This window comes from Phaenicophaeus curvirostris, chromosome 2, assembly GCF_032191515.1.
Source record: "Phaenicophaeus curvirostris isolate KB17595 chromosome 2, BPBGC_Pcur_1.0, whole genome shotgun sequence".
NCBI classification, from domain to species: domain Eukaryota; kingdom Metazoa; phylum Chordata; class Aves; order Cuculiformes; family Cuculidae; genus Phaenicophaeus; species Phaenicophaeus curvirostris.
The window spans coordinates 99526106-99552022 of NC_091393.1; the positions used below are offsets into that span (position 1 = coordinate 99526106).

At 41.1% G+C, this 25917-nt stretch overlaps 1 protein-coding gene across 2 annotated transcripts in view; it reads right to left on the reverse strand.

Moving 5' to 3' along the window:
* Positions 1-15404, reverse strand: part of SNAP25 (synaptosome associated protein 25) — a 28877-nt gene extending 13473 nt beyond the window's left edge. For both annotated transcript variants that reach the window (XM_069850162.1, XM_069850163.1), the window contains exons 1-3: positions 15270-15404; positions 14576-14617; positions 6669-6717 (exon numbers count right to left, since the gene is read on the reverse strand). In XM_069850162.1, coding sequence (XP_069706263.1) covers positions 6669-6717; positions 14576-14617; positions 15270-15341 — 163 coding nt within the window. In that variant the 5' untranslated portion in view covers positions 15342-15404. The remainder of the gene's footprint in view (positions 1-6668; positions 6718-14575; positions 14618-15269) is intronic.
* Between the last annotated feature and the right edge of the window lie 10513 nt (positions 15405-25917).

A 25917-nucleotide genomic window follows, 5' to 3' on the forward strand; every position in this document is an offset into this window, starting at 1 on the left:
AAAATTAAGTTTACTTAATTAATTTTAATGGGAAACGGGCATCTCATCCCTAAAGAGTCTTGAAAATCCTAGCCTAAATTATTCAAGCTGAAATAATTAAAATATTGAACTTGTGCTCTTTGTTTAATTCTTGCATGTGGCTGGGCTTTGAGTAGGAGAGGTACCATGTCGACATTGCCAGCTGCATCTGCTCTTCAGCTGTCAGTTCTCATTCTCCTCAGCTGGACATGCCCATCTCCTGATACCACAGGCATTACTGATCCCAAATCCAAGGATACATTCAGAGGATCAGATTTACCTCACAATATTTTCTAAAAGGGGCACATATAATTTGAGAGAAGGATTGGAAAAGTAATAGGGAAACCTGAGAGTTACACTGCGCAAGTTCTACCAGATAAACTGCTGAGTCAAGAACCAGAAATACAAAGTTCGATTGTTTTAGTGCACAATGTAATTTTACATTTTGTTGAGGAGGCTTTAGCAGAAGCTTTGGTTCATGTTCATAGCCATAGATTGTTAATCTCATCAGAAACGTGAGTATGTGGTAGAAGGTGATACTCTTCTAAGTGCTCCTGCTTCTCACTAACTCAGAGTCCTGGCTGCTCCCGCATAGCTGCACAACACTGGCTTTTGCTTTGGGAAGCAGCTGTGGGAGCGTGAGCTGACTTCTGTATTGGTTCACGCAGCATAATTGGACTTGGTGTAGATTCCTACCTCCTGCTCACATGATCTGTGTTTGCAGAGCCTGGCTAGTTTCCAGGGCTCTCAGTCAAAAGAAGGCTGTTCTCATACGTATATTTTGACACTGGGAAGAAAAAGAGGTACCGACCTTTCTTCCACTGATTTTGCTGCCAATATTTCTCTATCCTTGCCTAGACGGTAGAAAATGCTGGGTAAGATGGAAAGGATCCATTCTAGATCTGGTACTACTGGTGGCTTTCTGTCTAAGCATGTTGCCTTGCTCAGTTGCACATTCTTTGAAGCCAAGTATGTAGTAGGGCCTTTGGAACTTTCTTTTCCTATTTCCTGCTCTGCCTGAATAGATGAGTGCTAACTGAAGAGTATATTTGACATGACTCAAAGACTTTCCTTTAAATTATCGCTCTCTCCAGGAACCTGACTTAATTTATCCTGCTTCACAATTTCTGTGTGATGCCTATGCTATTTCTCAATATAAAAGGGACCCACAACTAATTTATCTTCCATTAAAGGAAATATCATCAGTGTAAAAAGCCCATGTCATATCTGTAGCCCACAAGTCTAGACAGCAGGCTGCTCCTCCTAAAACCATGTGCTAGATGTTAATGTTGTGGACCGTTTTTTTAACTGGTTCAAATTGGCCTAGTTATGCTGGCTTCATGGAGCAACACAAATTTATACCTGTCAAAGATCTGGTCCCACAGGCAAGGCAGCAGATTCATGAGTCTAACCACAATTATTGAGGTATAAATATTATAGGGGAATTAACTTAATCGGGTCACTCTGTATTTGTTTTGGTATAACTGATATTAAAATCTGTCCCAGAATAAATCACTACTGGAAAAAAAAAAAGAGATGTCTATCAAAGGGTTTATTTAACGTCTGTTTTCATAGCTCTTGCCTATTCCAATTTTGCATATTCTATTAAAGGTTTTAGGGAAGACAATCTTCTAGCATGTACTGCCATGAACCTACGCAAATTCACACTGAAAAAAGATCATGTCCTTTATCTCCTGTATAAAGAAGCCCTTCAAGTTCAGAGCTCAAGCAACTTTTTATAGTTTGTTACAGTATTCCTTGAATATACTACATCTATATCTATGTTCATCTCATATAATATATAAAAGAATTGACTGACATCTTTAAGCAGGATACAGATCGGAGAGATGCTTCATTGCAAATGCCTTTTTTTTTTTTTTTCTGGAAAGCTCTGCTATTTATTAGCCTTTTTGTATGTTGATACTCTTATGTCTGAGAATGTCACTTTGATTCAAACATAGTAGTCATATATCTTCTTTCAGATGTTGCAGAAAACTAATGGCATATCTCAGGATACAAACAAGCATATTTTTTCACCTGTATTGTTATACTTATGAATTACTTCTGTATTAAAACTATAGGCAACTAAAGGACCATAAGCTAGTCCTGTTAGTTCTACTCTAGCATTGTGACACTTTGCCAGGATATTCCATAATTTCTGTGGAAGTCACTGGGAGTGGGAAACAGTAGCAAGGACATCCCTCAGCTACTCCTGTGGTCTCTTGAGTAAACATAGCTGCAAAAGCATCTTAATAACGTGCTGGATGCTGGGCCAGGGCAGGACAAGTCTGATGTTGCTCCGCATTTGCATCCTCATCTGTAATTTATAACAAAATGTTCCTTGGCAAGTGTCCAGGATATGGGGCCTGGGCTTGAATGTCAGTTAAATGAATTCGGAGAAGGGAACTTGCTCCTTTGCCCAGGGTATTGTGCAACTAAGTAATTTCCACCAAGGACAATTTTAATTAAAAAAAAAGAGAAAAGAAAAGAAAAGGATGTCTAAGAACACATTGTAATCACAATTGCATACAAGAGAGATGAATTTGAAAGAGAGTCAGCAGATTAGCTTTTTCCAATGATACTTGGTGATCCTATTTCCCATAAATCTGAATCATATCAGAGCGAAATACATTTCTAGGACAGTCTTCTCAGAAATCCTGAGTTTTGACCTAGCTTTGCTCTGAAAGACATTGCTGAGCACTGCTACAAATGGAAGGAAGCTGGCAGGGAGTGCTTCTGTGCCCATGTCTAGCTGTGCTAGAAATAACAGTAAACAAGGCACAACCTGGTTTTCGGGAACTTCATTTTTCCTTCGTTCTGCGCTACACTAAATATAATCAATGCCATTTTCCCTGTAGAATCTGGAGTAGTTGATAGTTGCCATGTTTTCTCACTAATTAGCAAACCAGTTCTGACTGTGATCAGCTCAGCTCATTGGTGTTGTTGCAGTGCCTCTAGCAACCGCCTATCAGTTTTCATGGTAGCTGTTGAATGGGAGATAAACTTGGAAAAAAGGCCTGCACAAGGGGCCCTAATTTTGCTCCCTGATGGAAAGAAAAGGCAATTTCTTCTGTATTTACTGCAGTTGTTTCCCCAGTGTTGTAGAAACTGGTCAGTCATAACTCATACAAAACTGTAAAACTGACAACTCATGCAAAAACTGTAGAGGTCAGCAAGCACGGGCACCAACACTTGGTGTCAACCCTTTTGCTTGTAGGGTTGCCCGTGTATTCCAGCGTTCTACATCCATACTTCAACTTGATCTGGAGGACAGATCTGCTGGGTAGATTAAACTACTCTTACGTTCTCTGGCATTGCTCTTTGTACATTTGCTGTTGGTGTGATGCAGGGGGAAAATTGTCAGTTGCACTGACATTTTCTTTGTAGCTTATCAAAGTTGTGGATATTCCTCTCTCTTTCCTTGGATGAAAACTGGTTGTGCTGCTACTGTTGATACTGGAAAAGTTTCTCCTCTCCACTTCATTTTGAATACAAGAACAAAATTCTTTTGTAATAAACTGGTTGAGGACATCATCACTCAAAAAAAGTCCTTGAAGGTCCAAATCTCTCACCTGCTGATACTCCCAGGTGATAGAAGTTTTCTTTGAAGGAAAAAAGCTACTACTGTGGGATCTCCATTATGTCAGTAATTCAGGTTTATCTTCATATCTCCACTTTGTCCTATCAGTTTAATTTCCATGGTCTGTTTTTAACCAGCGTGCATCCAAATGTTAACATTTTTCTCAGCTAATGTGTTTCAAAGATATTTAATGAAGCAGAGCAATTGCTGCTGCTAAATCATCCTCTGAATGTGACCTTTTTTGTGTGAAAGGTAAATACTTCAGTTTAAAGTGTTATGTATGTATCTATATTTAAATAATTAAGGGAGCTTGATTTGAGGCCAGGTTTAAAGAAATGTAAGCATTACGGATGCATATAGGGTCTGGGAAAGACTTTCTCTACTGATGGAAAAAGGCTTAACAAGGAGAATAAAACCTCTTAGCTCCTTCCTGTGGGTTCCTCAGGGGAAGACTTGTATTGAACTTATCTTAGCGGCAATACCTGGCCCCCAAAATGGTAACTCTTTGTATTGCAGAGGGTCTACACCAAAAGCCCGCTCAGATTCCCAGTGACTTCAAAGGGCATTGGTCTCTAGTTTTTATGGCAGTCCCATTCTCTATTAGACAGGAGTAATGAAAGCTCCTGTGAAGCTCTACATCTCTGTAGGGTCATAACAGACTCTGTGGTCTGCTGCACAGCCAGCTGTGCTGAGCATGAGGCAACATGAGTGAGTGGGACTGGCTTTATTGTATAAATACCTAGTACTGTAAAATTATGTTGACCTCTTTCCTTTTATGATCCCAAAGACTTTTGCCTACTGATGCCAGAAAATGAGTTGTGTTTTGTGTTATTTAGATTGAGATCAGCTCAAAGACATTTTCCTTGTAAATTTTGTTTAACTTCAAAGCAAGCAATTTTGTAAAGAAACCTAGAAACAGAGCTTCAAGCAACCACAGAGATTAGATACTCTGCTTGCCGCCCACTGGAAAGATCAATGTCATGTTTTTTGTACATTTAACACCTAATAATCTTAAGTGCCTTGTGCAGTCAGCTGAAAAGAGATCACATGGCAGTGTTAGCAAATGATTTCCTTAATCTGCTAATCTGCCGAGACATCCATGAGTTGCACACATTGCACTAATTACAGAGGGTTCAAAGTCATCATTAGCGTATTTTGCCCAATAATATAAGTTCTTTATTGCTAAAACAAAGTAAATAAATAAATCAGAAGTTATTACAGCTGCATATGGCTAGAATGGACAAAACTTAATTAAACATTTAACATAGTACAGTAGTTACAGTATTCCCAGGGTCTGTAGCATTTTTAGGCTATTTGCCTGTGAATCCCATGCTGTATAGTCACAAGCTAAATTTATGGAAACACTTAAGGCATGACCATAACCAATTTAAAGAGGCTTTTTAATTGTCTGATTCTTTCCTATAAGTATTGACTAACTGCATGTCTGGCCATACAACGTACGTTTCAGGTTTCATTGTCAGTGAGTCTTCAATACTGAATCCCCTGGATTACAAAGAGGTCAGTGGGTCCAACCTTAGCTCCTTGGCTCACACAGACTGTCCTTCCTAGACCAGAGAGTCAGTCAGACAACTTTCATGTCCAGAGATTAAGCAACAGCAGAACTCCAAAGTGAAAAAAAAAAATTCAGGTTTAAAATAAAAATAGCACCCCTCTGTCCCAGCAGTCTGTGGAAAAATAACAGTTAACAAACAGAAACGCTTTCCCAAGACAAAACAGAAGGGAAGTTCTAGGAATCACTGAAGTTTCTGCTGATTGGCCTATGAATTATATTGCAAGACAAACATGGGTATTTGCAGACATTCTCTGATAATATTTGTGATTTATTTTAACAGTATAATTCAATTCTGAAACAAAACACATTGTTTAGGTGCCATATCTGTTCCAACATAAGGAATTTCTGGTTTCAGTGATAGTTCTTTTACCGCTGTTATTCATAAAAAAAACCCAAAGACAACAATATTCTCTGTAATACTTTTTTTGACAAGGGAAATCGATGTGACAAAATATGGTTAAGTTAAATTCTTTTCCCTAAAGTTGGAGGTGGGGGGAATCAACATACGTATAATAGCAAATAGTAGAAATTGTTTTCTGTTTAGGTCCTTTTCATTAACTTTAATGCCAGAGAGGCAAGGACATCACAGATTAAAAGGCCTGTCAAGTTCTGCTGTCTGCTTCCCAACAACACTGTACCATCATCTATAATCATTGATGGGCTCCGTAGAAAATATTTCTTCATCCTGTTTTATATCATGCCATGTAGTAAATAGTAACAAGAGCTTTTGTTGGGCTGGTTTGGTATAGAGTAGCAGAAATTTATATTCTGTTGATTTAATTTCTCTTTGCTGGTGTTGTGGGTCTGCAGCAAATGAAGAACTTCTTACAGTTTTGTTGAGAGGAGGGGAAAGCTACTGCTTCTTCACCACATTGTGAAGGGCAAAAGTGTAATTTCCTGGAATGTATTGGATATATCTACCTCTGTCTTTGTCACTGTTATCCACAGACAGGGACTCATCTAAGCATGAAAACTTCTATATGGTCGATTGTAACAAGATGATCATGTCATAGCTTTTAATGTGAGATCACTGTTACCTGCACTGACATTTCTATGCAAAAATCAATTTTACATGAGTTAAATGCAACCCAAGAGAAGATAAAATAGGCTTAGTGCATACTTTTCACTTATAGCTAAACAAGTGAGAAATATACAGAGCACCTGCATAAGTAACATTGGATTTTACACTTATGGAGGCAAATCTTCCCATCGTATAGCTGAATCTTGACCCAAAGCCTTCTGAAAAAATGATGATTTGGACAAGTTCAGCCTCCAGCTCTCTCTGACATTAAAGTGAAATAGAACAAAAGAAGTGCAGACACTTATGCAGTTATTGTACGTTCCTCTGACAGATGACAAAGCTAAAGGCAAAGAGAGTGTTGGGTTCTCAACCACGACCATAGATGCTTTTTATGATCCTCATTTTCAGGATTGCACACAATTAGTACAGTACTTTGAGAATGGTTATAGTTCCTTACTGAAGCAGTCTGAACTTACCTCCTTGCTCATCCAACATAACCAAAGTCCTGATACCAGCATCTTTACTCTACATCCCAAAAGTGGTAGCAAGGTAAGGAGGGAGAGGGAGAGAAGAAAGAGAGAGAGAGAAAGAGAAATCAGTGAGGGAACACTCAGGCCTAAGTACGGGACATAGGAAGACAAAAGAAACAGTGAAAGGAATGACAAGGTCACAAGGGGCTGGTGGCACAGTCCAAAGACCTTACGCACACCGGCCACAGTACAAGGAACTGGGTATCCTCAACTGTACCATCAGTCCTTCAGGATTCACTGGGATACAGAACTACTGCAGAAAACACAAAGTTCCAGACCTTAATAATCATTTACACAAGAGTAATTTCTAAAAGGAGAGATTTCACCTCCAAGTTCTCTGAAGGAGGAAAAGGGAAGAAGAGTGTGTTAACAACACACATGTATCCCACAGGAGAAATTCCCAAGGATATGACAAAAAATGTTTGGTAAGGAGGAATAGTGATTTGCACATAGCCCTTGCAACACAGAAGCCCAAAAGCTTACCTACTTAGGAAATCCATTTTAAAGCAGGCTAATATTTAATAGGATTAAGCCATATTTTTTGGCTCAGAGATCTAATAGATATGGGTTTGAGCCAAGTTTTAATTCAGCCAACAGACACCTTTAGCATCAATGGACTTTGGATTGAGCTTGAAGGGTTTATAAAAAGCTTACATGCTGCTCCTTCCCCTGCTCTCATGGAGGTTAGTGGGAGTCTTATCATCACCTGTGCTGGACACAGAGTTTGAGCCTAGCTGAGCAATTCAGAGCTCCCACCTGCCTGAACCAGCAGCAAGGCATCTTTCACAAATACACTTCTTGCATGCATTATCATCACTTCAGGATGTGATCAGGTGTCTCGGGTTTCTGGGTGCTGTGATGCTAAGCTATATCACAGATCAGATTAGCTCCTTTTTAATTACGAAGGGAAAATTAGCTCCATTTTGCTTGGGGCAGTGATAACGTCTGTGAATAATTAATGGCCTGAACCATCTCCTGACTGTAGCGTTTCAATAACAGATGAAGTAAGTCCTCTGTGGCTTGACAGCTTGCCAGGGGAGTCACCTAGACACGTGCAGTACTAGTTTAGCTGTTTCTCCGAATATAAAGCTGTCCATATCCCTGTGAAGCAGATAAAGTTTGTGGTGTCAGTTTGCAGAGGGCAGGGGAGATGCCCACAGCTGCATGGAAATGTGAGGAGTAGATGCCTGGGGTCCTGACTGTCCGTTTCGCTCCCTCTGGCCATCCTTCCAGTGACTTCACACTATGCTTCCTCCTAACTGCTTTGCTCATTAACATCGCTCATCTCTTTTCCTGAGAGCAGTGAAGTCTCTCTGACTGTCAGCTGCCCAATCCACACGTGCAGAGTGCACCCAAGGCAGGCCAGCAGCATACTGCCCAGAGTGGCTCAGCTACAACCCTGACTTTATGCCACATTTGAGGTCTGATTGGCTGGTGCAGCTGGTGCTTCACTGCTTTGCTTCAAGAGGATCCTGCTCAGTTCAAAAGCGATGCAAGAGCTTCTTGTTGTGCTCTCATCTACCTCCTTCTGTACTCCCATTCTTGCCTTTAATGTCTGTGTCATTGTCTGCGGAATCTGGGAAAAACATCAGATGTGTGGAGCCTGGTTTGTTCCCCCTTTTTATTTATTTTATTTTTAAACCTTCAGTGAGTTGCCAGGTGGAGAGAAAAAGCCTCCTGCCTCCCCCCAGGGTCTGCTGCACCCTATTGCCCTTGGGTCAGCTATCTACTGGGTACCTGCTTCTGCTTTCTCTCTCTTCAAGATCATAGTGCATTTACTTCGATCTCAGGCAGCTTTTATTTTTGCAGTCTTTAGAAACTTAGGGTCTAAGGTTCATTTTAGAATTTCCTATTTACAATAAGGAAACTGCCTTTAGTGGTCTTATGTTTTCTGTGGGGAAGGTGTCAGATTTGCTAAGCACTGCATGTGCAACAGCTTTTTATTGTGTTCTTTCTGTGCTGTTGGTACCCAGGGATGTCTTATCCCAGAAGATTTGTATGTATTTTAAAAAGCATACCTCATGAAAATGCAAGAAGGCTGCTTAGGTTCTGAGTCATATTCTGTTTGAGTAAATACGGTGTAATCCAGCAAGGAGCCCTTCTAAATATTTGACTTGGAAAACCTGCAACCGATGGTATGATAGCTGTTGGTTTTCAGTGAGTCAAACATAGGCAGGCTGAGAAATGCTTACTGCTCCTTAACCCCCTGATTTTATTTTCCTGCTGTTTCTAACATCTGATCAAACTGCCTTTATGCAGCTAAGGTGTCCAGTGACCTGAATAAGACCTATGTTGGGAGACAAACTCAGAAATTAGACCTTACGGTTTGTATTTCAAATTAAATCCTTGCACAGAGCAAAAGAGGTGCAATTTTCTTCCACTTACCTGCCATTTAATTTTATCAGGTAATACTGTATCTCTTCACAGCTGCCTGCCACAAGATTAACACTAATGTGAAAATATTGAAGGGTGTGCATTGAATATACTTGTCTGCATCTGAGGTCTAATCCAAAGCATGTTGAAGCTAATAAAAAGATGCTCACTGAGAAAGATGAGATGTGATTCAGACATCAAGTGACAATCTCCTCCTCTTCCAAGTTTCTATTAAGCATTAATTTTCAGCTTTTCACAAAAATTAACTGTGCAAAGTAAATTAAAAAAAAGGCATTTGTGTATTTAAAAAGATCCAGACTTTCCTAAAAGTTCCATATTTCCATTGTGACTGATCTTTTAGACAGTTCAAAGCCAAATATGTCTGTAAGACAGAACTATTCGAAAAATGTATTCATCACCCAGATGTCTGAGCAGGGAGAAACACTCAGTAACTGACCCTCAGTGACAACAGACTGAGTCATCTCTGGAAACTACAAAACCTTTCATTTAAATGAAAATAGAGGAAGAAATGTGCCACACAGGTGTCTTTGGGGCCCAAACATAGACCATGCCAACGTTTTCAGCACTAAAAGTACCACAGAAACTCTTCTTGGTCTCAGTGGGAGCAGGTATCAGCAGACATGCTTGAACTAGTTGTTTAGAGAGTGTGTAACATGAGATAACAAAAGCTGTGTTTGCAAAGCACCAGCCCAGAAGAATATGTTCTATGACAATTGATCATCAAACATTGATAACAGGCTCCCAGAAGAGCCAGGGTCATGGCAGGGGCCCAGTGACCATGTTTTGATTTATCTGGTCCTGAGGGCTCAGGAGGGGTTCCCATCCACAGCCAGTGACCAATGAGATCCTATGTGAGAAGCTATGAATAGGTGAGGTCCATCTTGCTATGACAGGGTGTGCTAATGGTGCACTTTTCTCAGGATTAGAGCCTTTTTTTCTTCCTGTGGAGAATGGAGGAATTGTTTAAAACCTTCCAGTTCTTGCACAAGCAGGCCTCTGTTTACTTTGTGGAAAAAATAAGGATTCTCAAAAAATAGGATCCTTAGGGGAGTTCAGACCAGAGACCTGAGTTCAGGTCATACGCCCCGACAGAGTTCATGGAGCACATGACATTTTAATCCAGCTTTTAACTCTGCAACAGCCTTCTCTCTCCAGATTTACTTCTGACTCTCCTTGTCTTCTTGTTGCACGTGAGAGGAGAATTTGGACTGCTGGATTTTGCCATGGTAGAGCAAACATCTCTCACACTTGCCCTTTAGAAGTAATTAGCACAGCATGTATTGCTTTTGTTGAAGCGTTAAGCTGACAGCTCTGGAGTTCCTCTGTTTATCCATAAAGCAGGTATACCACAGCTCGTAAAACATCTGTCTAATCTTTCCCACACAGCCCTCAAACATACTGAGCTCTGACTCCAGGAATGAGCAGGTCAACATGTGTGTTCTCCCAGACTTTGATTTCCATTTGCTGCAGGTTGTCAACCATTTTTTCTTCAAAGATCTGCCCAGTTTCTTACACATGGTACTCCTCATAGCATGAGATCATAATTTTCAACTTAAATATCAAGCACATTAGGTGAAACAGCACTATGAATATAGACCTCAAAGTTTATGAAAGTCGATGTTCTTCAGCCTTCTAGTAGTGCTACTAAGGAACACAGTGTGTTGCGTCCCATCCATGACCACTACAAAAGGCAGCTCGTCCAACTTTGATTTAGCCTGAGGGATGATTTTCATAACAATATAAATAAATGATGTATCAGACAGACAATCCAAATTCTAGAAATCACTTTCTCTGCATTTCAGGAGTTACTCTGAAAAACAGATGCACGCTTTCAGATATGTGAAGAACACATAAACTTCCAGTCCAATGAATATTTTTTCTTTAATCAATATGGATTTTAGAGTTTGTTTTGAATAGATTAATACAGACAATTATGTACCAGGACAGGCTGACATTGCTAGCAGTTCTCAGAGACACTAAAGAGAAGTGTCAACACCCTGAAGACAAAAACATGGTAAAAAAAAAAAAATTTAAGTCATATCTAGTAATGCAGTTCCTCAGCCCCTGCTCCAACTTCAGTGTCACCCTGCTAAATACATGCCTGATGAAAGAGTCTTGTCACTTCTCAGCCCATTAATTCACCCTGTGCTTCAGTGTCTCAGATGATATGAATCTGTGACCCCCACTTGAATCTCATATGCCTGGATTTCAGCTAGTGCAATGACCCTGACTCCAGTGCTACACTGCTGGTTTACATGGACAAAAGGGTCTAATCCTGTATAGAAAAAAATGAGACCAAAATTATGAATCATATTCTGTTCCAACAGCTAATGATATCAAAGGGTTTTTTCAAATCATCTTTGACCAACTCTAAATTAATAGAAATATATTTCTTTTATTTTTCAGACTAAGTAACATTTGACTATGATAAAAATGTCAAGAGGAATTCACTTCCCAATCATTAATGAAGGAAGTCAGTTAAATAGCATACTGGGTGTTCAGTATCTGTGTAGAGCAGCGTCATGAGGTCTTCAAACATTTATAGTTTATTATTTCAGCTTTGATATGTTAGTAAACTTTACTAAAGCCCCAGCATATGAGAAGAGAAGATAGGTCTACTTGGATTTAAATGTACAAAACAGATCTCTCTGTACATGTTGCCAAGTGCTTTCTTGCTGGGCTTTCTGTAGTACTGATGTTGATATTTTTCTCCAGTGCTATATCATTGCTAGAAAACATCTTTGTTTCCCACCCAACAGCTGCTTTTATTTAAGGGCTGTGGTGGTTCCATTGGAAGATGGTAGTAGGCTCACTCTTTTCCCCTTGTGTATGTTATTCTGCATTTCATAATGTTGGCTTAGAAGTAAGAAGCTTCTGAGTAGCTCAAACGAGCATTGGTCAATTTAGATGGAACCGTGTTGCATGTGTATACTGGGCAGCACAGAGCAAATTGATTTTCATAATCTGCCACCACAGTATGTAGCTCCCTTGGGGCAAAGTAGTGGCTAATTTGCAACATCCACTCACCACTTCTTGCTTCCCCCGTTGTGCTAGGACTGAAACAATCAGCTTCTTGCAAAGGTGGGTTATAATAATAATAAGCAGTAACAGATTTGGTTTCCCTTGCCGACATTCTCTTGGAACAGTGCCAGGGCTTAGTCTCCAAACTCAGCCTAGTCATCTTGGTCAAGAAGGGCATGATCCTTTGGGGACATCAATTCTGTTTCTCTTGTCAGCATGAAGGATGCCTTGTACTGCTGTGGGGCTTCCCTGGGTGGACAGCACTCTTCTGTCTCTAGAGTGGAACCACACCAGTTTGTTTCTTCTGTATTTTCCCAGTATCTAACAGAGCAGAGCCAACCATGACAGGAATCCATACATATGGATATAGTAATAATCCATAAACATGGAGGCATCCTTTTCCTGCGTAAGGAATCTGATTTGCTGTACCAAGAGAAGAAAGCATTCTTTCACTGAGAAAGAATATTTTCTATATCTACCCACTAGACAGGTTCTGCTAAGCAAGGCATTCTAATTGGATTTTTTGGTTCTATTAAATCAGAGCAGTGCAAGTTCAAGTTCAAAGACATTCACCATTTGTCTTTTCAGTATAAGATCTCTCACTGCCTAAATGCTGGATTCTTTGAAAAGTACCTGGGAAATGGGGCTAGAGTAATCAATCAACTGTTTATAGTCACAGAAAAAATTTAAAGGTCTTTTGTAGTCACATCAGTGAAAACAATATTCAGCTCACAATAGAAGAATTCCCTTGCCTACTCAGTGCTAGTTTTAGAAATTTCTCTATTTGGTCAGGAAGATATTGTAGCATCTGAATAAAAGCCAGGTCCAGAGAGATGCCGAGTTCTCCCAAGAAGCACTGGAGTACTACGTAAATTCATTGGTAAATTCAGCAGCCCTAGTTCTCCTCCCACTTTGCCATTTGCCATGATTTAATACTGAAATTCCAGTGGCATTCACAATATGCTGGTTCAATATGTTAGGAAGACTGTAGCAGTGCATAGGTTACACAAATATGGCTCAGGAGAGACAGGGCTGATATTTACTGATGGCTTGGCCCTGAGCAAATCACTTCCCTTTCCTGCGCCTCTCTTCTTCCCACTCATCATCTGTCGTGTCTGTTTAGATCACAGGCATTTTGGGGCAGCAGGCTTGCCTGCCTTGCGTTTGTGGAGGTACCCATATGACACTCTCTTCCATGTCATTGAATTGATTTTAGTGGTAGCTACATGCACGTAGAGTTGACACAAAGTGATAGTTAGAAATCACATGTCCAGGGAATTAAGCAGCAAAAAAGGACAGATTGCTTGGGAGACAAGAGCACGTTTCAGCTGCAAGGAGCCCAGATCTGAAGCGTTCGTGGAGGAAAAGCAATGTGAACTATGTTCAATGACCCATCTGTCTGTCTATCTGTACATGGAAATTTAATTTTGTCTCCACTGGTCTCCATTGATCTCCGCAGTCGTGATTGATTTCAAGGCCATGAAGCCTACGGCAGGGCTTGTGCTTGTTCCTGAATGTGGAAGCTGATGTAATTTTCTTCCCATTGTCTCTGCTGGAGACTCCTCTGGTTGTCAGGAGAACTGGGACTGTCAGTGCTGATGACCCTGATTAAAAACGTCACCAGCTCCAGCACCAACGTTCACATGGTGCCTGAAAATAATACGTCCTGTCAGGCATGAGCAAAGTTTTCCACCACCTGATGGCTGAACACTCTAAACTTAACTGCGTTTGGTCATTTCCAACTTTTAAACCCATTTGTTATGAAAAGGGTGAAATGAAGCCAGACTGAATTATTTTTTCCCTTCTGTGAGTGACCCCTCCAGGCAGGACTGAGCCTGAGTTCCCTTCCTCTGCACTGTGGTAAAAGAGAGAACTTCCTTCATGAGTGCTGTAAGTCTAGGACATCTCATGAGCCTTATAATCCTAATAAATGTTTCAGAGATGTATAAAGCAGTGGCACTTACATGCCGTAGTAACTGATGCTCTATAAATAGCTGCAAGTGTTTATGGAGAGGAAGGTATTTAGAGACAACAGGGCAAACAGACCTAGGAACTTTATCACCCACCCCACTTGCAGTGTCACGGCAAGGACGTCAGAGTGGTGCTGGCACAAGGCTCTAGGAGATCTGCGGCAAATTAGCCACTTGTCTCTGATTCCAGGTCACCTTCAGAGGCTGTTTCTTTGGCTTATCTCAAGTACCTTGTCTCAATGGATTCTCAGGTATGGGCAAAACAGTGTCTCAGCAGCTGGCCTGCAGTGTCACTCTTGGCAACTAAGGCACAACTTGAAAGACCCTTGTGAGGGGGCAAGGATAAGGAGGAACAAAGAGGCACAAAAAGCCATGGACATGCCCTAGCAATGTGAGTTAAAAAAACCTCACAAAACGCTCCATCACTTTTGCTCATAGAAGAACTGCAAATAAAACACAAGTCCTTACCTCTTCAACAAGCTGCAGCATCCGACGGGTGCTCTCAAGGGACTGAAAAAAACAGGGAAAACCACTTAGATTTGGCAAAATACAGTCTCCAATGCTAATATGCAGGCTCATGCTGACAATATGCTTTCCCTACACTCTGCCTTCCCTCAAAATCAGGCCATCAGCAGAGTACTGGTGATCTCTTCATCTTCAGTGCTCTGTTATGGCTCACTAAATGCAGCAGTTCCCACCCCATCTCGGGGCAGCTGCAGTTTCCAAGGCTTGCATTCCCCTTGCTCACACATTGCGGCAGTAGTGTTTGGAACAGCTGGTGTTCCACTTTAAAAATAAAGTCTGTGGTTCTCAACTGAAACTTTCCAGAGACCTAATTGGTGACTTTTAATGTTTAATAGGTTCAGCAAATTGAAGGAATCCTCAGAAAATATTAAATTTCTGCTTTTTGCTCTGACGGCATTCACATTGATGCAGGCTCTAATACTTAAACCAAACGCACGATCAATAAATGCCTTAATCTAGACTAAACATGACATTAAATTTTACCCTGGCTCATGTCATTTCCAATTCTGCTTTCAGTGTAAAGCTGATGGAAAACAGAAACAGCTCCGAAAATCCTTTTCCGGATCAGCTCCTGTTTCTGGGGGCAACTCTCACACCAAGCCCAACCCCAATTTTCCCATTGAGCTACGGGTCTCACTTCATCAGCGAGCTGGTCAGCGCGCCGCTGCATTTCTTCCAACTCATTGCGCATATCAGCGTCTTCCGCCATTTTAGCTGAGGGTGTGTTTGTGGAAGCTGCAGATCAAGGATTTGTGCTCAGCTGCTTGTGAGCCTGGAAGACAGTGAAAAGGGAAAGAAACAGTATGGTTAGACACCCTGACTCACTGGATTGTGCTTAAATGTCAGTCCCGCAACAGTGCTTTTATTTCATGAGTGCCCTCAGCCAAACTCTTTCCTTCTGGGTAGCAATTTCTATATAGCACAGGATTTTTCAAGGTGGTGCATTATTCCTGTATTATTAATCAATCTCAAAGAACAAGGCTGTATCCTTGTCATGATCTTCAGGGAAAAGCCTTCCTTTTTTCTTAAACTTTTAAATGCTATTCACATTGAAGCCAGAGAATCAGGAGGTGTTTTTTGCTACTAGAAACAGTCTTGAGACCCATTCATTTTTCTCTAGAATTAAAAGCTTTAATATGAAGGAGGTCAAGGTCAAGCCTATTCCTCTTATGTCCTATATTTCAGCTGTATCGCTTGGAGGGATAGACACTCAGATATTACATCTTCAGTGAAATTAAAAACAATGAAACTTTGCAGATTTTTATCAGCTAATGCTTTGTCCATCATGCTCTAGTTCAGACTCTGAAATAACTTTTACAGCTAGACTGGGAGACGTTGTCTACCTGGGAGAATCCTTCAGGGGAAGTGATGGCAGGACCTAACTGGTATGTTCAACTCCTCCCTGAAGTGGGTCAGATTCTGATCTTGGTTATCCCTCCCAATACCGAATAACACCACTGAGCTCATCCTAACCAGAGATCAGGATGCAGCCCATTAATCCTCATTTGGGTAGGGTTTCTTTTTTGTCATAAATTCGAGCTAGCTCTGATTACTGAGCATGACTTGATTAAGAAAGGCGGGTCCTCCTGCCATCTGTCAGGTCTTTATATCAGCAACGCTGGCTTATTTCTCTGCTCGATTCAAGCATGGCACATGGCAAATTACTGCTCACTGAATGTTAGATTTGTTCACTGCAGGAAAACCTAATCCCAGGTGCAGAGGAGGTGGGGAAGTTGTGAGGAACTGAAAATAAACAGCCATAGAACACATGCCACCATGCTCAATTACAGAAAGAAGACAAAAGTAGCCCCTTTCAGCAAACTGGTCTAAGAAGGCAAAATCCCAGGAGCTATTTTATATTCTCTCTTTGCGATACGCACGACCTTTATGAAGCAAGATAAGTTAGGGCAGAGCTGGGTCCTAAAATTTTAACACTAATAACTCTGCTTAGATAGCAGTTGTGATCTATTGGAGATTAATATTTTCCTCGCTTTGACAGCGCTCACTGTCAGGATACAGGAGCACGGGCTGGACAGGTACAGCTGAGGGGCAGGGAGATTTCCTGGATCGCACCCTGTTTGCTTGGCATTGCATAAGGAAAGTAGACAGCTCCTTGTACTTCCTCTACAGCTTCAACAATGGATTTGCTGTTTTTCTTATCTAAGAGGGAATATGTGACCTTCATGCATTCACATTAGCTTTGCCCTCGCTCATGGTTGCTTTTCCCCTTTGAAGCTACAGCAGGAAGAAATCCATTTTGAAGAGTCAGCCCTGCAGCTACTGGCACAGCATCTTACTTTCAACTGCACACAGCATTTAGGAGCCAAAATGTATGTGGAAAAGCAGCCCACCTGGTTCTGCCAGTTGCATGGTCACAGTGGTGCAAAGGACCAGGTTTAAGCAATTCATCTTCAGCCCCAGCTGATGCAAACACAGAGCTTAATTTCATGGCTAATATTCAGAGGATGCTCACAGACAGCAGTAAATAGGCTTTTCAAAAAAAAAAAAAAAAGGTGCACTCTGAAGATTAGGAAGAAAACCGGGAATTGGCTCCTTCCTTAATGGCATGTAAATGTGTGGGGACACTGTCAAGGCCACCCCAACCTTCCCACTCCACTGCTGCATTCACATTGTCTTTTGTGGCACATCATGTGCCTCCAGGAAGACACTGCTCCTAATCAGCAAATGGAGCATGCCTAGCTGAAATAAAAGAAGTTATTTCTGTAAGGAAACACTCTCTGAACTCCTGTCCCACTTGGCAAAGGCTGGCCCTAGCACTGGTCACTGCTTCTCAAACTGAGTTTTTTCCTGGACAGAGGCAAAACTCAGAATTTAAATATTTCTGGCACAGCTTCTGTGACAGAATACCAGGATTAAGTCTGTGGACCTAGTTTAAAAAATTTTAGTTAAAATATTCTCTTCTGCCTGGAACCCTCACTATGCTTGTGCTGGCAGGATAGCAGCACTGAGCTTTAGCAAAATCAGGGCAATTTAGACTTGACTTTTGGACTGATCCAACTGGTATATACATCTAGTTGTGAGGGGCGGGAAACTGGTTGTGTGTTTTGTCTATCTGGTAACATCTTACTAGCTGAAAAGGGGAGGTAATGCATCAGGGTGAGTATGGGATGCTAACAGGATTTGATTCAGTTTCTAAGCATATCCAATGTAAGCTCAATGATTACAAGCATGTAAGAAAGTGAAGGTGACATGAGCACTTCTACTGACAATAACAAATAATACAGTCTGTTTGTCAGTCACTGCAGAAATACAAATCACATAGAAAATCTAGTTCGTGCATTGATTCTAGCCTGACTTTTGATCTTTTACTTATTAAATTTTGATCAAGAGCCAGCAGTTGTGCTGGTGGTGCAAAGAAGTGACAAAATGTGAATTTTTGTGATATTTTTTAGAATTATCCTTCTTAGTTAATTACAACCATCAGCTGGCATCTTAGTGACAGACACATCCTATTTTGCATTAAGCTAAAAAATATATCTGAGGTTGTAACCAGAGACGTTTGGTACCAAGTGATCAAACTTGACAGATTTATTGAGTTTGTTTGGTATTTGTAAAGCAGTTAGAATGGATTGAGAAATAGCAAAACTCATTCTTTCAGAGAAGTCATTTTACATCAAGTTTTATTACAAACAAAAGCGCCCCACAGCAGAGCTGATTTGACTTTATTTAATAGAAAACCATGCCCAAGAATCAATAAAGGTTACTGATTCACACACAGTATTATAAACTACGTATGTTTTACAGGTATCTGGGAATGGGTTTAAATTTTTTGCAGTTCTTGCAATTTAAAATGTGGAGAAGGACAGATTAAAGACAGGATTTTCCTTGAAAAGCCCCATTTAGGCTGAAATTCCTTCCCAGAGTCACGAATTACCAACAACAAACCCTGTTACACCTGTAGAGAGCAGATTTATGTTTTTAGGGGAATTCTATCTACAGTACAAATTAAGTTTTTCCTCATGGTGTCTTAGCAGCACTTATATATAGTCCTCTGAATGTATTAAAACTTTGAAATTGAATGGTTACAGGACTGGCCAAGAAAAGGCAAATCATGTTAGATTTGCTCTCACTGATTACTGGACAGACCTTCAAAAGCACAGGATATTAACCTGTCTTTGACCCCCTGAAACTTGCTCTTATTTAAGTAAAACAGGAATAGGCTGAAGATAATGTTGAGGACTTTGGGTAATAAATTCCTTGAGGAGTTTATATTTTGGTTAATAGCTGATATTTTGAATTCTGTTCAGATTTCAACCAAGTATCAAAATCCTATAATTGCCTAATGAACCCCTTATTTAATTCAAAATAAACTCAACAAAATGTACTCTGTACTTTCAACATAAACTGTATTTTATTTTGTTTACAGTCACTGTTGAGATGACAGATCAGAAGGTCAAAGCTGTGAAGTAATATGATAAGCTCTTTAGATCTAAACCTTTGATTAAAAAAAAAGTTGCTACAGAGGTTACAGCCACTTGTACATGTTTAGTCCATTTGTGTTTATACTTGCAATAATTGTATCTACAAATGCAAGCTCAAAATTTCACAAGGACCTTGGTTTTTCCATCTTAGAAAAAGGAAAGAAAATCCTCTGGGTTCACAGACAAACATGGAGGGTGCCTTCTTAAAAGAAGACAGAAGTCCAAACATTGCTACAAAATATTATGTACATCATCTACCAATCTGTGTCTTCTGGACAACGCAAGTCACTTTGGGGACTTGGGTGATTTACATCAAATTCCCCGTGAGCCAGCCTTACATGTTATACTATGTATGGTGCTAATACAATAGCACACCAGCAGACTAAGGGTTAAAATAAAAATGAAAGAGAGACTGGCTAATGGAAAGTCATGGCCTATTATACTTTGAATTCTGCATGTGCTATTTTAGTAATGTTCAAAAGCAAGAATCTCATAGCGAGAACATTACATATCCTCATGGAGTTATACTGAAGCCTAAGAGGGACCTACGTGCATCCCCAGAGGAAGAGAGATACAATGAGTGACCTTTGAAAGCAAACATTTGCTGCACAGTGATATAAACACTTCAGTGCAATAAATACAGGAAAATAAAAATGCTGGTATTTACTGTGGTGAAGGCAACACTGCAATAAAGTGTTCTTTTTTAAGCACACTCCCTGATATTAAAGGACACATCTATTCTTCCTGTGGATATTTGTAGCCAGAGGATGACTGCATTGGCGTATTCTACTAAGAAAGTCAGTTGGTCAATACCACACTTTATGCTTCTTTCTTGTAGGATTGAAAGAGCGTTACTGTGGTGGTGTGGCATTAGTAGAGCTGCAGAAAACCCTAAGAGACAATTTGGATCAAGCATCTCAAGATGGGTGTCGAGCCATTTAAAGCTGGATGTTGAGTTGCAGCTATTCTCCTTTTTAACCTGGTCATTGGTAGAAGGAGAAACAGACATTGTCAAAGGGGAAGATTAAATTCAGCTACAGATGAAGAGGGTCATCCCTGCTCCCCAGTGTTGTGTTGCAGCCGTTGAGTTGGATCCCCAGGTGCTGTGCCAGGCATGTTCATCCAAGATAGGGCCAGGTACAAGGCAGTTCTATACCTGTATAGAATCATCCTCTCAAGATATACATCCTCTTCTCTGCATCTCCCCAACAGTTATCACTGCCCAGTAGGGAGCCATCTAGAGCTCAGCTGCCTGGCTCCTTGGCCATGCCTTTCACCACCTTCACCAGCCTTCCCTAGATAGGCATTTTGTTGCTGGGTTATAAGAAACGCACTGGTGTTAGCCTCAAAGCTCAGTCTAGACCAGAAACTGCCTACCACTCACAGGGAATGAAATTATATCAAAAGTGAGAACTTGCTGCAAAAGGATGCTTAGATACCTGTAGCTGTGTGTGTTGCTGACACCAACAGGTGTCAGATCCCAATAGAAAGCCAGGAAAGGTGTGCGTTCTGCCCACAGCTGGTGTGACAAACAGCAGCCAGTGAGAAATTATTTAAAGGAGTCGGGAGCATAGCTTTTATAGATCGTGGACTCTCAGCAATAGGCCTCACTACTGCTAACTCTTCTGCATTTCGACTTCTGTCATCTTCATTCACCCAGAGCTCACCACAATTAATACTGTCTATAACAGAAACATTTCCTGCTTTTGCTCTTATTGTATTTTAATTGATCTGAAAGCATTTGGAGAACAAATCAGCTAATTTTGTAATGAAAAATCCTATTTAAAGATTTAATGCTATGGCATAAAGTGTAACAATGAAAAATTACTCAAATTTGTTATTTAGATTTAAATTTTAAATAGCTCTGAAATAAAATTTTGAGGAACGCTGGCTTTTTACATCAGTTTTGCAGAACAGCATATTGCCTGTGTGTAATATAGTCACAAAATGCTTGGCAAAGCTCTTATTTCCAAAGAAACACTTTTTTTTTTTATGTTTGTGTTACTGATTAAGCGAAAAAGTTGCCTCTGTGTTTCCAGAGGCTTTGTTAACGTTAACCTGTGGCACAGACACCTCATCCCCCTTCATTACAGTCCTATGGTGTGCTGCTTGCAAGCCTTTGGGTCCAGCTGCACAGCCCAGGCAGACAGAGTACAATGATAACCAATTTCACTCTCTTTTTTTTTTTTTTCGTTTGATAGTCTATAAAGAATAATTCCTACTGGTGAGAGTTTGTCAGAGAGTGATGATGGAAAGGACAGGCACTGAGATCTTGAAAATCTGAATTCAGGAGAAGGAAGCAATTCCTAGTTTGTCACTGTCTTCCTGCATCATCTTAGACAATTTTACTCTCAGGGCTTGTTTGCATTGCCTGAAGATAGGTCTCTAGAGTGATGTGGAGGTGCTGCAGGTATTTGGTTTCCTGCTGCTGTCTGTATAGAATCATAGAATCATAGAATAACCAGGTTGGAAGAGACCCACCGGATCATCGAGTCCAACCATTCCTATCAAACACTAAACCATGCCTCTTAGCACCTCGTTCACCCGTGCCTTAAACACCTCCAGGGAAGGTGAATCAACCACCTCCCTGGGCAGCCTGTTCCAATGCCCAATGACCCTTTCTGTGAAGAATTTTTTCCTAATGTCCAGCCTAAACCTCCCCTGGCGGAGCTTGAGGCCATTTCCTCTTGTCCTGTCCCCTGTCACTTGGGAGAAGAGGCCAGCACCCTCCTCTCTACAACCTCCTTTCAGGTAGTTGTAGAGAGCAATGAGGTCTCCCCTCAGCCTCCTCTTCTCCAGGCTAAACAACCCCAGCTCTCTCAGCTGCTCCTCGTAAGACCTGCTCTCCAGCCCCTTCCCCAGCTTCGTTGCTCTTCTCTGGACTCGTTCCAGAGCCTCAACATCCTTCTTGTGGTGAGGGGCCCAGAACTGAACACATCTGTCACTGTTGTGCAGATGTGTTGGACACCCTCTGATGGGACTGTTTGTCCATGTTTAACAACTGGATCTGTCTCCCATCTACAAAATGCAGATAAAATTCCTCTTTACCTTCCTACCTTGTACTTTTTTTTGTCACCCTGCTTAAATTGCAGGTGTTTTGGGGCATGGACTGTCACTTGGTTTAGAGATGTATGTAGTGCAGGATAATGTGGAGGTTTGGATAAATGCTAGTGAGCATGATGTTGTATTCTCACATTGCATCCCTGTGTCAGAACACATGCCTAGCTGGAATGAGAAGTCTGCAGTCCAAAGACAAAATGAAGATGCTGAAATACAATCAGACAAAATTATGACTCCTGACTATCCACTGAGTGCATTTAAAAAAATAACAGGAAAGCAGTTTTCCTATGGACTTGTGTTGCTATAATACCAAAAAGCTCAATAAAATTTCTTAGTGTGAACGCAATTACACAACATAAATCTGCTACCAGGGGAATTACTACTTCTTGTAAATGTGGGCACCTCTACCACAGGCAAATGCCTGATCATTAGTGGGTAAATGAGCATGATTGTGCACATACATGGTTACAGTGCAGTGTTGACATAACCACTCCATGCCTCCAGCTTCTGCAAATAGGAAGGTTATGAGCAATACATCCCATACTCACCTCCAGGCACTGCAGCCTGAGGCAATGGCAGGTGGGAAAGTTTGCCATTGAGATCTCAGAGAATAACAGGTACTCATAAAAGAAATGCCTGGAGACACCTCATCCCAGTACAAAGCAAGTCATTGTGTCCTGTCAGTTGTCAGACAACATGACTGGTTTACAAGGTTCCAACATGTGCATGTTGCTGTATCAGTCTCCTGCACTGAAAAAACCCCAAAAGGCACAGAGCAGCCATTTTGTAACAATTTCACTTCAGAGTAATCACAACTTGACTTCTACCCATTTTACTGCTAACAAAATCACTTCAGAAAATAAACATTTCAGTGTGTTATCTCTTTGCAGTCATTTCTACAGCTATGTACCCACACATTTTTCCTTGTTTTGTTTTTTTTTTTGTTTTTTTTTCCCCTTTCTGACAGCAATAGAAAAACATCGCAGGCAAAAATATTTGATTTTTCCATCTGGGAGAGCCAGAGTGGTGGAGTGTGAAGAAAGGAAACCTGATACCAGAAGCAGGCACCTTGCCTGGAGAGAGCTGCCAGGAGCACAAAGGACACTGAACAGAGACCTGGGCTATCAGGATGCTGTGAATCTAATTCTTTGCTCTCACAGGTAGCTGCCTCATACAGCTTCATTTATAGTTTAGCAAGTTGTGTCCTATGATTCTGTAAGTTTATTGTGTTCCTACTAGATGTGAGTCCAGGCTCTCACCTCTCTAGTATCCAGAAAACATTTGACTTCTAGCACAAATTAATTCACAGCCAGAAAATATCAGCTTGTTCCTGTGCTGGTCTTGTCCTGTCGCTTAAATAGTTCCTCTCCTTCCATGCTCTCTCCATCTCTCTCTCTGAGGTATGTAAACAGAAGTCATACAGCAGTCATAACCTTTCTCAGCATTTCTTATCACATGAAACATCAGACTCTGTTAGTAATTTTTTGGTGGATGGACTGTTTGATGCCCTCATCCTAGCAGTTGTTGGTTATGCTGGTTCCAGTTAGAATTAGTCTTCTCTGGGAAAGGGTGGCTGGCATCTCACAGGGTACTTTAGGATATAGGCTTTGCTCAAAGGGCTTAGTGCTTCCCCATTCCTCCAGGGGGACACCTGCTCCAAAATATCCTACAACCTCACTTGTCATTTGCATAGATGGATTTTGGTGGCTCAGGACAAGAAATCCAGGTATTAGTAGAGAGGATTAAAGAAAATGTCTTGACTCATGGTGACGCCATTTACATACTGTGGCTAAAATCTGGGAGAGAAACAAAAGGCCTCTACTTAGCTGGAGGAGGAGATTTCTGACTGTGTCATGATTTTAAGTGATACTCACATCCTGAAGTCGTTCAGGTCTTCCTTAGAATATTCACTCACCATCACTGCAGAACAGCCTCTCTTGTCTCTGATCATATTCTGACCTAGGTTTCTTTGCACTGCTCCTAAGCCATGCAATCTGATTAATGGCCAACTTTAGAAGCTAGGGGTGAAAGTCACGCCCCATTTCAAGTTGGAGGAATTTCCACCACTGCCATTAGTTGGATCAGGCTGGCAGGTGGGGCTCCCAGCCAGCAATGTGCTGATAGAGGCCAACAGTGTATTGAGGGTGGACAGCAAAGTGTGTGTGTACTGGTCTGTGTGCAAACATAAAACAGGAGTACATAGCTTCTTAAATGCTTTTGTGCCAGATTTTCCTGGGGCTCTACCCACCCCTTTCATTTTCTCTGAGATGAATAGATGGAGAGATAGGTGGAATATAAAAATAAAAATAAAAATAAAAATAAAAATAAAAATAAATATAAATATAAATAGGATTTATTGCAAGACATGTATTAAGGGTTCCAGGAGACAGCAAGGGGTAAGAAAACTGCATGGCAGATTTTCCTGGGGATTATAAAGGTTGTTCCCATCAGGCTGCACAAGGCCTGTTGCATTAACTGTTCCTAGGTTTGTAGAAAGAAACTGTTCCCTCTGCAGAGTCTTCTCAAGAGTTCACAGAGCTCCTAGTCCAATTCCTCACCTCTGTATACACATCCAAGCCTCTTCCACATATCCTTTTTTAAGTTCATCATCACCTCTGCTGAGCATCCAAAACCAAAATGGCCTTCTGGGGGGAGGGCACAAATAAAACATGGGAAAAACCATGCATGACAAAGACAGGCACAGACTTCCTGGGAAGACACGTGGGACCTGCCTCCTCTCTTGGCTCATAGCTCCAAAGGTGTTCAGCATCTGTGTGCATCAAAGCATTATTTGGTAGTGTACACTACTAAATCATATTGGTTGGACTTGATGATCTCAAACATCTTTTCCAACCTAGGGATTCTATGATTATCATTCCTTTTCTCCAGTGTTTAAGAGTTGCTGAAGGACCATGACTGCTAAATGCTGAGGTTTTCCAGATGGTATAAGACACTTCCAGGAAAGGGGGTTATCATAGCCTGGGAAACCAGCGGGCAGTAAGCAACCATCTCCTCACTCACATCTCTCACACAGAGATTGGATCAATCTGATTCAGCCTTATAAAGTCTCAGTAATACAGAAGATAAGCTGTGTCTAACTAACCTATGGTGCCGCAGCTAACGTCTGTGAGTCAGGAGTGCTGCAGCTACGTAACAGGTAATGCAGCATGAGAAAATTGTAGTAACTCAGCCCCATCTGCTCATTCTTTTGCTCTTAGTCCTGTCAGTGGGGACATCTCACACATTAATGTGGTGGCAACCAACCAGCTGCTGTTGGCTTGTGGGTTTGGGTGAAGGGCCTGTCTTTGCACCTTCAAAAATCAAGAAAGGCAGACCTGGTGGCAACAGAGAAAATAAGCTTCTGCAAGACAGCATTAAATACGACTAGTTATTCAAAAGGCCCCACAACCCTTTCCAAGTCTTCTCTGCCTTTGCAGATTCAGCTCAAAATGCCACGGTGCCAGAAGAGTTACACGCATCTATATTACATGCAGATCAAATCAACAGCAGAAAATGCAAGCCAGTAGAAATCATCCTCAACTTTTGTATAATGAACCCAGAAAGCAGACAGGCAACTGAAGAAAGACTTTTTTAGGCTAAATGAATGATGGAAGGAAACCCACAAACTGGAGGAAGATTTTTTTAAAGTAAATGGATGATAGAAAGGAAGCCCACAAGTACTCCAGGAAGAAAACAGAGCACTTTTGCATTGGCCTCTGTTACAAAGTAGAACTAATTTCTGTAGAGGAAGTCTGCAAGTCAGGGGAAAAATTTATGGTAACT